This window comes from Siniperca chuatsi, linkage group LG19 (genome assembly GCF_020085105.1).
Source record: "Siniperca chuatsi isolate FFG_IHB_CAS linkage group LG19, ASM2008510v1, whole genome shotgun sequence".
In the NCBI taxonomy this organism is placed as follows: Eukaryota; Metazoa; Chordata; class Actinopteri; order Centrarchiformes; family Sinipercidae; genus Siniperca; species Siniperca chuatsi.
The window spans coordinates 20,593,703-20,607,384 of record NC_058060.1 but is presented as its reverse complement, the minus strand read 5'-3'; the positions used below and the strand labels follow the sequence as shown (position 1 = coordinate 20,607,384).

General features: G+C 38.4%; 1 protein-coding gene across 2 annotated transcripts in view; it reads left to right on the top strand.

Annotated features, from left to right (window-relative positions):
- Positions 1-11,958, top strand: part of gpr158a (G protein-coupled receptor 158a) — a 71,432-nt gene extending 59,474 nt beyond the window's left edge. Inside the window, exons 8-12 of one of the 2 annotated variants that reach the window (XM_044176337.1) lie at positions 244-382; positions 3,829-3,934; positions 4,900-5,046; positions 5,148-5,231; positions 5,716-11,958. In XM_044176337.1, the coding sequence (XP_044032272.1) occupies positions 244-382; positions 3,829-3,934; positions 4,900-5,046; positions 5,148-5,231; positions 5,716-7,584 (2,345 nt within the window). In that variant the 3' untranslated portion in view covers positions 7,585-11,958. The remainder of the gene's footprint in view (positions 1-243; positions 383-3,828; positions 3,935-4,899; positions 5,047-5,147; positions 5,232-5,715) is intronic. The other variant, XM_044176338.1, reaches the window with a different exon arrangement.
- Positions 11,959-13,682: the final 1,724 nt, after the last annotated feature.

Genomic DNA, 13,682 nt, shown 5'->3' with positions numbered 1-13,682 from the left:
TTCATTTATTGTCAAGAGAATACAGCCACAGCTGTTACAAATGAGTCTGATCTGTTGAATGGGGCATTTTCCTGTATACCTGTATTGTACAACAGTTTGCACCAGCTCCATGAAAGCATTGAACTGTGAAGTGGTTGGTTGTTGGGCGCATGTCCCTTTTTTGGCCTGTGCACTGCATAGAAATGATTTCTTGGCCTGTGTGTTAATTGTGTTCGCCACTTCTTTCTCATTCTTGCTTCACAGCTGAGTTCCTCTTCCTGCTCTGGGCAGTGTATCTTTGTTACGCTGTGAGGACGGTGCCGTCGGCATTCCACGAGCCTCGCTACATGGCCATCGCTGTTCACAACGAACTTGTCCTGTCGGCGATATTCTATGTCATCAGGTAACAACTCCTCCTCCCAGTTATCTGAGGTCCTTAGTGGGTATATGTGAATTAAAATGACTCACAAGTTCAGTTCACCTGCTCACTTAACCTTTTATGGTATCTATCTATGCAGATAGTTTTGGTTTTATTTGTGTGGGTTTTGAGATATCATCTCTGAGATTTCTGCTTCTTCCCAAATACAATGGAAGGAAATGGAATTTAATCTATGGTGCTCACAGCATTGAAAAATTACATTTAAATCTTTATATCTCAATACAGACAATAGCTTCCCTTCACTAGATGTTGTACCTTCAACAGAACATATTTCCTAATATCAGTCAAATGCTATTCCATGTGCTTCACTGTTACAGTAGCTTGACAGTTAATACTCATAAAGTGTAAAGCTTCTTACTCTCTCTGTTTTTATAAAATGGGTCAATGAGGTTATGATGTGTCTTTGAATTGAGAAAATGAAAATCACTTTAAATTAGTTACTTAAAGCAAGACTATATATACTTTTTATACTGTGGCCACAAGTCACAATTACAGGATAACGGTACATTTTAAAATCTATTGTAATGTATTCTAATATTAGCACAAGTAGAAAAGAGGCATAAAGTCAGTGAATTGCTAACATTAGCTAACCAGAAGCTACTGGTCCATACCAGACCAAATAAGATTGTAGCTGCAAAATATGAATTAAACTTTTTATTTGTAAGAGGAAGAATGTGTTAATTCTTCTTTAAAAAGTCACTTAAATAACAATATCTAGCTTCCATTAATATATTATGTGGAAAATCTATCCTTACCAGTACCAACTTGATTGCTTATTCCTAATATTCAAAAAATGTGTATTGTTTGCATTGTGGGTCTTTGTTTTTTCACTCTACCTCTATACCTGTGTACCTGTGATATAAGTGGCCTACTGCCTATACGATGGGTTTGTTGTTGTTGTTGCCATTGACATGTTTGAATTGGCTTACGCTCTAATCATGGGAAAGTTTGCAAATGTAACTGTACAGACTTTATTTGTATGCTTTTTTCTGATTTGTTTTGTTAATATAATTTTTTGTTTATAATAATTTTGTATAAATAGAATGTTAACAAGAAAAATTGAACAGTAATGTGTTTTTGCAAAAACAGTGTCCAGGTTACTCTGGATAATCCACAGACCTTACAACATTTTACCACAAAGTAAAAGTCCATTCCCCTCCATTGTATTGATGTGGAGGCATAAATATCAGAGATAGATATCTCAAAACCTCAGCAGAGAAAACCAAAATTATCTGCATGCCCAGATATTATATAGGTATATGGATAAATTTTCGTGAACTGACCCTTTAAACGTAGACAATCACAGCAAAATCTTTAATACATATCAATTCCTGGCACTATCTTAATAGTCCTGGTGCAGTAACCCCCACCCATGTAGGGCTCCAACGAGGATAAAACAAACATAATTACTGACAAAAACATCTTCTTCAACATACAGATGCTGTCACTTGCATTCACAACATGTTCCACATTTACTAGCTCCATATTTAATCATCATAGTCTTTGATTGCCCTCTGCTGTTGTCATTTTGACGTTTATGTCCTCCACTAGATTGTCTCATTTCCATCTCACTTATAGGGTACCACATGAGGCTCAACCTCTCTGTTCATCTGGGAGTTGTTTTTCATTGTAGTGAAATCAGCCCTCTCCCTCCAGAGTACACGTCGAAAAGCTGCACGATGCAGTTTAAAAATGAGATGTTTCAGCTGACACCACCACAGCTATTCCTAGCTGGAGTCCCCCTAATTGAGAGTTCAGCTCTATAACATTATTTACTAATGAACCATGTCAGAATGATTTATGTTTTTTTCAAGACAGCACAAATAGCTTGAATTATTGGCACCCATATTCCAATTATAAATTAACATCCATTACCAATAAATTGTGTATCATCGACGTATAGCCTGATAGTTTCTAGAAAGATATCACAGTTTTTAACAGTTTTGATTGTATTTGAACATCTGGCTCTTTGTGATTACTTTGCCAACTATTTTAATCAGCCTCTTCAGCCTTGTTGTGAGGCTTTTCTCTGCAGAAAATGGCCAGATGAGACCCCTAATAAATTGGAAAGTTGCCCTGTGTGGCTAGTTATTCTGACTGGCTGTCACCAGAGACCACAGTGTCATCTGGGGCTTGTTAGAGGCATCCGGCTTCCATTTGTGTTACTCACAGAACCTGCTATTTGATCCCACAGTGACCAGTTAAAGCTCAGGCTTCCTTGTTCGCTGTGATAGTCATCAGGTTTTAGCAGGGTCCAGGTGTGAATGGGAAGCTGAGAGAAAATGAAGGGAATGTAATAGCAGGAGGTGGAAGCGTGAGTGATGGGGAGTGTTTCAGTGAGTTGCTGCAGGCCAAGAGGAGACAGCATGCCAAGGTTATTAAATCCTCATATGCACAGAAACTCCTCACAAAACATGAATGAGGAAAGACTTCAAAGCTTTGGGACATTGCATATGCTGGACCTTTGCCTTCATTCATGCCTCTAAGCTATTACCACAGTAACTGTTCATTAATTAGCCATTTGCCAACTTCAGCAACGTAATGAGCATGCTAGATGACATTTTCTTGGATAGAGGCTCTCTAGTGGTTGAATTAGCATCTGACATACCTTCATATCCTTAGTGTGGTCCTTAGTGAGGTCTCACTGTGCTGAAAGCATGTTAGGTCTTTTTAAATAAAAGGCTGGAGCTACTCCTCACACTACTATTGTTTCTGCCAGTAATTATCTCATTTTCCACCAACTGCTGCGCCACAGTCAACCCAGTGTATTACTGTCTGATGTATAAATAGGCAGAATCTTGTGATCAGATCAAGGTCACTCCCCTTTATTGTGAATCCAATTGAAAGAATGAGGAAAATATTATGTCCTTGCTGGCAAAAGGATCACCCAAGTGGAACAGTATATAAGGCAGTGGAATTGACGCCTAGACAGACAGTGTATAAATCTACTTTGGCTGAAAACACATTAAGTCTGCTGGTCTGTGTCTCTCCAGGCTCCATCTGTATCTAAGAGGTTTACTGCAGACAGAGCCAACGTATGAATATCACAGCATAATTTAGCCATACTTCACTGCATTTACAGTATGCACATTTGGAATTTGACAGTCAGCTATCATAGCGATGTTTACGATGTGTTTATTAACAAAATTCTTGTACTGGAAAAGAATGTGAGCACAGATCCTAAAATACACTGTCAATGAACATGCTGAGGTTGAGCAGCTTGATTAATGATTCTGCATTATTATTTGTATTATTATTATACATACTGTACTATAACCAATAGTAATGCTATCTGCAGCCAGTGCATTCATACTAGATTAAACTAGATTCAATTTAGATTTAGATTCAACTTTCCTGGTTCTGACGTCCTGTATATCTTTCCTCTTTGTTTTCTCTTTACATCCTGACAGGTTCACTCTTGCTCCGGAGCTCCATCCAGACTGGATGCTGCTACTGTTCTTCACTCACACCCACTTAACTGTAACAGTAACATTGGGTCTACTACTCATCCCTAAGGTAAACTTCACAAGTCATGTTTCACATGTTACTCTACTTTCCCAAATGAAAAGTTAAAAAAAAGAAAAAATGTTTGCTTTTTTTTGGACAAATTGTTAGTACAGCCCTACAATTTAACACATGCTACATTTAATTGTTGTATTCTTACTTTTAATTGAATTTGTTAATATTTAATTTGGTTTGATTTCACTCTAATCTATGCATTTTCCTGCTTTTGTCTTTTTTGTTAAGCACTTTGCAACTTGCTGTTAAGAGTGTGATATAAATTAAAGAATGAAGCTGTCAGTATTACTTTTTTTTGTCAACAAATCACATTATCCTAGTAACAGGTATTAACTGTGTATCCAAGGCCTGATATATCTTATTCCTCTTTGCCATAGAGCTCCATGGTCCAAAAACTATTAAAAATACATCAGTGAGCCACACTGTTGCACTGGGTGACTGGGTTCCTTCATTACGATAAACATGGGAACTGTAGTTTATTTTGAGTGAATACCACATACTCCGTCCAGCTGTTGTAAATACTCACTAGAGCACTAAATGTATATTAATGCGCAGCTGAAAATAGTCCCGAACAAATGCACTATTTACTCCTGTTTGAGTAATGCTTGTTAAGAACCACACTGCCCAGCTGTTTTAGGAAATAACTTAGCCTTTGTAAAAAATAAGATATACTGTATATTTGTGACGTGTTTTTAAACATTTACATCTTCAGTGTGAACCAATGGGCTTGGGGGTGAGAGTCACAGACAGATTGGGGAAGTTGATTGAGATTTGTTGACAATACGAAAGTTCTAAAGTATTATTATTATTTAATTTGCAACAACATTGAAAGATATAGTAATTTTCAGCAGTACTATACTGTATAGCCAGGTTTCAATAGCATCACCATTGTTGCTCAAGAAATGTTATTTTCTGAAACAGTTCAACAACCAATTTTATTCTTTTTTATGCCACTCCACCAGTTCCTGTTTGCTGGCACCCACATGAGAGATGATATAGCCTCTGAGGCCTATGAGGACGAGCTGGACATGGGTCGTTCTGGGTCGTATCTCAATAGCAGCATCACATCAGCGTGGAGTGAACACAGTCTGGATCCTGAGGACATTCGGGTAAGCAGTGTTTCCTTTAACCTTTCATTTTCCATTGTATAACCTGGTGAAATCTTTTGAATCCCCCAAAAATACTGAGCCATGGCAGTTTTTTATTGCAGACACCAGACGAAATGGGCCATCTCAGTTCTATTAATGGCTGTGGCGTAAGGTCTTGCGAAAGTCTTTGGGAAAAACGTACCAACGTGAGCAGAGATTTCTGTTTGTCTGTTAGAGCTGAAGAAGTCTCTCTACCAAAAGATTTGGGCATGTCTATTTACCAGAGGGAGTGATCTTATGATGACATCCTACTACTTGAGAGCATTCATTGTATCGGATGGGCATAGAGACAGAAATATGATAAATTCAAGACCTAAGCTTAGAGGCTGTTTCAGACCTAACATTAAAACACACTCCGTTTCCTTATTTGATGCTGTCCAAGACTGTCCTGTCTTTGCTTTTTTCAGCACGCATGTGATATTCCGTAGTGCATCATTTAACAGCCATTTGTAGTCACGTGTCATGAATTTGTACTGCATGATCTCTGTGCAGTAGAATGTCTGCTTTTTTTGTAACAGTGTTTTGATTAGAAATCCCTTTTTTAAGCTGTATAAATGCAATTATTTGTTCTAAACAGGCAACTGATCACTTTGTTTCTGTCCTTCCCTTGATTCTTTCATGAATATGTAGGAGGAGCTGAAAAAACTCTACTCCCAGTTGGAGATTTACAAGAGGAAGAAGATGCTGGCAAACAACCCTCATTTCCAGAAGAAGCGGAGCTCCAAGAAAGGGTTGGGTCGCTCACTGATGAGGCGCATCACTGAGATTCCAGAATCGGTGCACCGTCAATGCAGCCGTGAAGACAAGGAGGCTGGAGAACACGGGAGCAACCGTAACAGCATCTGCATGTTGAAGAAGAACCCCTTCGATCCAACTCATCCAGGAAAGCCAGCGAAGGAGGAGACACTAAAGAACAAGGTTTTTTCCCTCAAGAAGTCCCACAGCAGCTACGACCATGTCCGTGATCAGAGTGAAGACTCCAGCAGCTCAGCGACAGACAAGATGGAGGTGACCACAGCTGAGGGCTCCCTCTTGGATACACTTATGGGCAAGAAGCTGGTCAAGAAGAAGTCCAATGAGAATATGAATGCCCCCAGTGAATCTACAGAATCAGTTCCTTTGGTCTGCAAGTCAGCCAGTGCCCATAACCTCACTGCAGACAAGAAACAAATTCATCCTAGAGCCTCCATGCTGCAGAAGTCCCTCAGTGTCATCGCCAGTGCCAAAGAGAAGACTTTAGGATTGACAGGAAAGACCCAGAGCACGGAGGACAGCAATAAGAAGAGTCAGCCAAAGAGCAAAGACACAAGGGCCAATGCTGAGCCAGAAAATGAATGCCAACCCAAGATGATTATTAGCCAGTCGGTTGAGTACAAACAGAGTGTGGCAAAAGGCAGGATCATGAAACAGCCAGTGGGTGGCAGCCAGCCTACAATCTGCTCCGATCCAGTCAAGGGAAAGGACCTCTATGATCTCTCAGAAGTGTGTCCCTGGGAAGTGGAGGATCTCCCAACTCCATCTGAAAACAAGGTCCAAAAGCATGTATCCATAGCACCAAAGGAAACCACAACGGTTCACGGAGGTAGCACCAAGGGAGGCAAATCTCAGAAGCAGAAAGCTTCTGATCAGTCTCCATCGAGTGGCAGGCATTCAAAGGAAATTCAGAGGACAAACTCTGTACGAGCAGAGTTATGTCCGTGGGAAGATGGAAGTGAAAGTCAAGGCAGTCAAGTGGAAGGTTCGAAGCAACAAATATACAGTCATGCTAGCAAACCTGCTAAGACCCAGCAGCCTGATTCTACAACAGAAAGCTCCACAATACATCGGGCAGAGGTTTGTCCATGGGACTTCGAAGAGACTCAAAAGACAACAGAGTTAGCTTGTTCACCAGATATGACAAGACAAAGAAAAGGCACCTCTCCTGTGGATGGGAAAGGGAGAAGTCTCCTTTCAGATCCATCCAAAATAGGAGGCTCACTCCAGCCACCATCTTCAAAAGCTGATGTATGTCCCTGGGACTACGACAGCACTGCTGTATCTCCAAATTCTGGACAGAGGACACCTAGTCCTTCTCGAGCATCCAAAACCAAGGAATCCCCTTCAAAAAAGAAGGGGGCCCCTTCCACAAGAACAGTTGAGAAAGAGAAATCAAAAGACACTGATGATGAGAAAAGTAGAACAAAAGCTAAGGACAAGAGTAAATCTTCAGAGAAACACGTGAGCCAACAAAAAATGGCTGAGGTATGCCCATGGGATGTAGAGAGTCATCAGGAAGTTCCAGTGGTAGAAAAAAGGAAAAGCGCAAATGTTGGAGCAGCCAAACCAAAGCCGGCTGAAGTCTGTCCGTGGGATTTTGAGGATACGTCAGATAAAAAAGGTACAGACAAAAGTGCTTCTGTAGTGAAACAGAATCCTAAAGGCGGGGTTGTAAGTGCTGCTAAAAAGGCAGATGTTTGTCCCTGGGACTTTGAGGATAGCACATCGAGCAAGAAGGCATGACACTCAACCTTAATGGACCACTGAAATTAGAGTTATTGACGTATACTTTTTTTTCACTTTAAATATTACCTTTTACTATTAGTATGGTGACTTGGAAGAAAAGTTGATCAAGTTCCACAAGTTGCCTTCCTTTCCGAGGTTTTGTTCCTGTTTTACCTATTTTGAAAATAAGTAAAATGTACAAAAAACAAAACAAAGTCATGATGAGCATTCCAGATTATTACAGGAAAATCCTGAAGATAAATCCTAGACTAATTATGCAACTTTTGATTCAGCCTTTTCACTTCACGAGCAATGTTGAAAATCTGCATTCATCATGTTCTGTATCAGTCAACAATTCTTACATGGTTGTTTTTGTGCATTAACATCATCACTTACTGGAGTTGGATATAACATGACAACAGGAGGTGTAGAGAAAAAGAAGTATGAAATTGAGGTTGATGTACAAAACAGCAAAAGTGAAAGCCAAAGAATAAGGGAACATTTGCAAAGAAGGATGTTGGTCTTAAGGCGGTAAAGTTAATTTATTAGTTTGTGTCCAGCTCTTGGCACAGAGGGAAGGACTCAGTGAGAAAAGCAGTCTATAGCACTTTAGCCAAATCCATAAATTAAGAACTGAGGACAGACTCTGTTCTACTTGTACATTTTGTCTTCTTATTTTCAACCTCATGGCATGATATCACACACCGACCAAACTTAGACATGTTTTCTTTTGTTTGGATCTATTTAATTGTAGTTCTCGGCAGATTAAAATGCTTCCAAGTCTGCAGAGATGTACTGTATGTGCCTAACTAACTAGCATTGTCTTGTATCAGTCTGAAGTGAAGCAAGTGGCTTCTTCTTCAGCACTTTGTGACAGTGAATTATATAAACAGCATGCACAGCCAGGTATCGAGAGTAGCTGGACACTACCGGTTTGTCAACTAAAGCAGTTAATGTATTGACAAATATATAATGTTGTTTTTTGAATACCAGAGGCACTCCTTTTCTTGCTTTCATATTTCCAAAAGCTCATTCAGGGTGGTAAAGAATATATGAGGGCAGGATTAACATGAATGTGTGTCAAAATGGCTCATACACTATGTACACTGTAAAAAGTAGGGATAATACTGGGGGAATACTAAGCAAACAATTTGCACCAGCTTTGTTTATGAATCCAGCATGGGTCTTTGTGTTGGCTTGCACCAAGTGTGTGTGTACGTGTGACACAATATCAAGTAAAAATGTAATGATGTACTCGAAGTGTTGAACCTCTGGAGTCTCATACATGATCAACTCCTGGCAGCGCTTTCTGTCCTCACATTCCCTCCGATTCAAACACCAAATTTAAAAATGTGAGCAGGTCACCAATTTAATTTTACAAACAGCTGATACAACCTGCTGCTTAAAGGATAATATTGGTTTATTATAACTTGGGTCTTATTTTCTGAGTTTTCGCCATCACTCCAATTGGTAACAATAATATTGTACTTGCTGAGACCTGGAACCAAGGCAGCATCACTACAACAAAGTCCAATAGAGCAAGAAGCACAAGCAGTCAGTGTTTGTTGGGTTTACCCTAACTAATCAGTAGTGAGTGATGTCATTTTCAATTGAGTCAACACATTGAGCTGTGGTTGTGGTTGCTAGGAGCAGTTAGGCTAACGTTTTTCACGACAATACAAGAAATATGCTAATACTAAATAATAGTAGTACTGTATAACTGTTTCTATAAGTTGACTTCCAACAACTTTTACAGCTGCCTTGATCTCATCCATGGTTTTGTTTATTATTCTGTTGCCATTTGTCATGAATGTTGTTATTATTTCTGGCTCTTGCACAGGAAGATGACGTTGCTATTCTTAATCGCACTTTAAAAGTTCAGTGACCACAAGACCAGACACCATGAAATTAACTGCTTAATAAACTGGAGATATAGGTGGTGATTCAGAGGCCTGGAACCAGTCTAGGATTATCACTTTTGGGTGCACTCACATTTTTTTGTGGTTTAGAAGGCTAAACTGTCATGTTTCCTGTCTTGTCAGACTTTGTTGTAGTGATGTCGCCTTGTTTCCAGATCTTAGAAATTACAATGAGTACAATGTTATCATAACTGATACTGACTGAATCAGAAACAATGGTCAAAACTACAAAAATAAAAGTTTTATTTTTAACTTTTTAAATAATATTACTATATGGCCATTATATGATAGCAGTATAGTGCTTAGCCTTTAATATTTTGAAATGTTTAAGGATAAGCATTATACTGCTATCAGTTTTTTCTTTGTTTTTTTGTATTGAAAGTTCACAAGTAGCGTAATGCATGTTCTTCCCAATTTAATGCAAGTAGGCTAAAGCCCAATTGATTAATTAAACTGATCATTTTAAAATCTGTCTTAGCAATGTGGTTATCAATTAATAATCTGACTAAACCTTTTGATGGTTTTGATTTGTTCAGTGTTTTGTATCAAAATATTCATCATGCAATATCCATCCTGGGATTACAGTGAAAAAAAGAACTCTCCTACTTATATTTAACTGTTTAACACCTGACAATAATTGCAGTTGTGAGGAAAACTATGTATCAATATAGCATCTACAGTACTTTACGGTATCTTGTGAGAATTACATGGTATCACTGAATGTTGTCACTGATTGTAATTATCTGTAATTGCTGTCAAATTCCTCACAACAAAATGTCAGAGCTCTGTAGGAGTCCTTACTAATCGTGGTAAAAAAAAATCTGTGCTTGTCAGTGAGAATTTTACAAAGTCAAAACACAGTTCGTCAATTGCTAAATTTCTTTGGCCCAGCTCAACTGAAAATAATCCAGTGACAAATATTTGTAGCGTTCTTATCCGATTTAGTTTAACGTGCCAACACAATTCCACAGCCAGGCTCTATAAACATGATTTAGATGCTACGTCTTATATCTGCCTCCACCTACTGAGAAATTACCTCTGCCATTGACCTGTGGGGGGCTTGTCTGAAATATTTCAAATGTGGAGTGTTTGCCTTACAGCGTGAGATTTGTCATCACCTCTGCTTTATGAGCTCCTTTAGGAACGGTGTCTGAGAAGAACTGCCAACGTGCATGGAATGATTGTAATGCTTTGATGGATCTATATGATATTTATGAACCAGATGTTAGGCGTCATCCATCATATGTACTGTGGTAGCGGATGCAGGATCATACCAAGGGACCCCTGGTATGACAAAAATGACATTTCAAAACCCCTTTCTTTTTTTAAAAAGTGACTTTAGTCTTTGGAATCACTGCCACATTGAATTTTACTGTCCTAGGTGATGGATAATATGCTGTATATTTTTAAAACAAGCCTCTTTTTTTTGTCCTTGTAGGAAAGCTGTTTTAAATGAACAGTTGTGTTTATTTCATGACAATTATTTTGAAAATTCACATGGTCTACATGACCTTATATTGAGCTCTGAAACAACTACGGGGGAAAAAAACCCATAAAAAGCAATATATTATGACATTTTCAAGCAATGAAGGTATTTTTTTTCCTGGTGTCAAAACACATTTTTATTTATTTTGGTATTTTCTTTCTGATAATTTTGCCCATGAGATTTCCAGATCAGAGATAGTTGGAGCACAAAGGAAACACGATTACAGTTGTTCTGTCTCAGAGAAGAAAATAATAACAATGCAATATCCCACCATTATACTATGGAATTACGTCCTATTTTCAGTCAGTCTACTATGTTGTTAAATTTGCATAATTTCAGATGGTATGCTTGCTGTAGCATTCCTCAGTTCAGTCAGTCCATAGATGTCTGTGTACTGACTTGTGTATACATAACCAGTGTCTTACTGTCTGTTTCTCTGGAGATTATCATTGTATTTTAGCCGTATCATCAATGAATCAGTGACAGTTTGAACCTCAACCATTGTTCTCGTACCATTTTAACATAGACGATACTGTGTCCTGTAGCTCTTTGTCGACCAATCGGATCTTTACCATGGTGCATTCTGTTGGCTAGCTGCTTTCATTTGAACCTAACTCTTATGACCAAACCAAGTCACCCGATGGCAAATACAACTACTACTATTGCTACTAATACTATTCAATGCTGTAATGTCGTAAATCTTGTGGCTTCTGCATGAATTCAAGAAAAAAAAAATAGGACCGATGTTTCACTGCCCTTGATAGAACAAAAAAGAAAAAAATTGATCTTTTATGGACTGTTACAAGTTGTATAGTGAGTGATACTGTCCCTAGCCCACTGTATTATGTGCTTGTTATAACTATTGCTCTATGACAAGCTTATAGCATCAATATATGGGAATATTTGGTAGATTTATATTGTGTTATATTGTGATAGCATGTACATAAAAGATACCTCCTCTGCAATAAATATTTATATGAAAATCAAGTGTGTGCTCAATTGTTTCTGAATATGTTTTACTGCAGTTCAAAATGTGTCATGATTTGCATTTCAAACTGAAAATGTGCCTGCTGAGAACCTTGAGACAAAGATGTTCAACCCCATTTCTACTGTGTTCCTGCTACAACATTTCTAATCCCGCGGGAAGTTGATACAAGACACTCCCATGACGCATTTGTGCTTATTAATCATCCCTGACTCAGGTTTGTTTGTTTATTCTTCATGTAGACATGTAGTTGGAGAACCCTGGCCTTTAAAAGCCTCATGCATCTTAACCACTTCAGGATATGCACGTCTTGGCGATTATCCTGAAATGCTTTTATGGCTTGTTGTGGTCTTTTGGACAGAGATCAATGGAGGCTCTGCAGGAAGCGAGAGATACAAGATAGTATAAAATGCTAACTCCAGACACCTGCAGAAAAACCGAGAGCTGTTATTTTCCAATTCTGAATTAATTAGTGGCCAAGGCATAATGAGCAATACATGAAACATCTAGTGTCTACATTGTCACAAGTCTCTATGAATGTGGCAGTGATGCAGCCAAATAACATTGCAAAAGGGCATTGTGTAAAGCAAACATGTTAGCATTGATTCCTGTTTACTAGAGTACTTTCGGAGCCTTTCTAATAAACAGAAGATCAATAGAGTCTGCTGCAGGGAACTAAAATAGAGAAATGTCAGAGAAGAAAACTGTTAACTATGAGAAATAACCTCTGACGAGGAGATACAGTAACTATTGATGTTCCATTTGATATTCATTACGGTGAGCTAGCAGTTTCTGTAATCCATAGAGAAAGAGTACATATAACATTTAAAGCAGCTATATAACATTTATATATATAACATTTTTCCAACTGAGCCCCACCCACTTCAAACCAGTTAGAGGAGCACAAGCAAAAACACAAATACAGAACTTTCCCATCTGAAACAGCCAAAACTTTAGCAGAAAACAAAGTGTTCATCTCCTTTTATGAAGCTGTTTGAGAAAATGTGTTTTCAGGGCCTTTAATGCTCAAGAAGTGAAACTTTCAGGACCTGCACCAGACATTTACACTTAAATATGGAGCAGTTATGACACAGTGTTGTTGTTAACTGTATTAATTTGCTGCTGTCATGCAAGAAAAATTTAATATTTGTAAGGTCTTCTATGAATCCTGATATTTTATTATCATTATTATTATTGTTGTTGTTGTTGGCATTATTATTATTATTATTATTATTGGGGTGTTTTTTGTATTTTTTTATTCAATGTCAAGTAACAGTCTGCCCCTTAAACAGAAGGGAAAAAAATGTTTTTGTGGCATGAAATCCTGCAAATCAAACATTTCCTTATTAGGCTTTATGTGGATTAAACAGTGTTTGGGAAAGCACTGCTACCTTGCTAGTAGATGTCTTGTATTGATCCAACCTAAAGTGTTCAGGACAGAAGCATCCAGGTCTTTAAATCCCATTAAAACACCACCCACCTGGAGGAGACTCAAGTTCTCCTTCAATTTCTTTTCCACCCAAACCACCAAGTCAACATACACTTCAGCTCTCCTCTTGTTGTTACTGCCATACTGTAAAGCCAAGCTGAAACCAATCCTACTGGAGTCTGCAGATGGACTGTAACTGTAAGCATTATATAAAATATCTCTGTCAAGCATGCTCCTTAAACCTCAATAAAAGAACAGCCACCTCCTGCAGCAATGAGGTGGCTGCAAAAGACACAT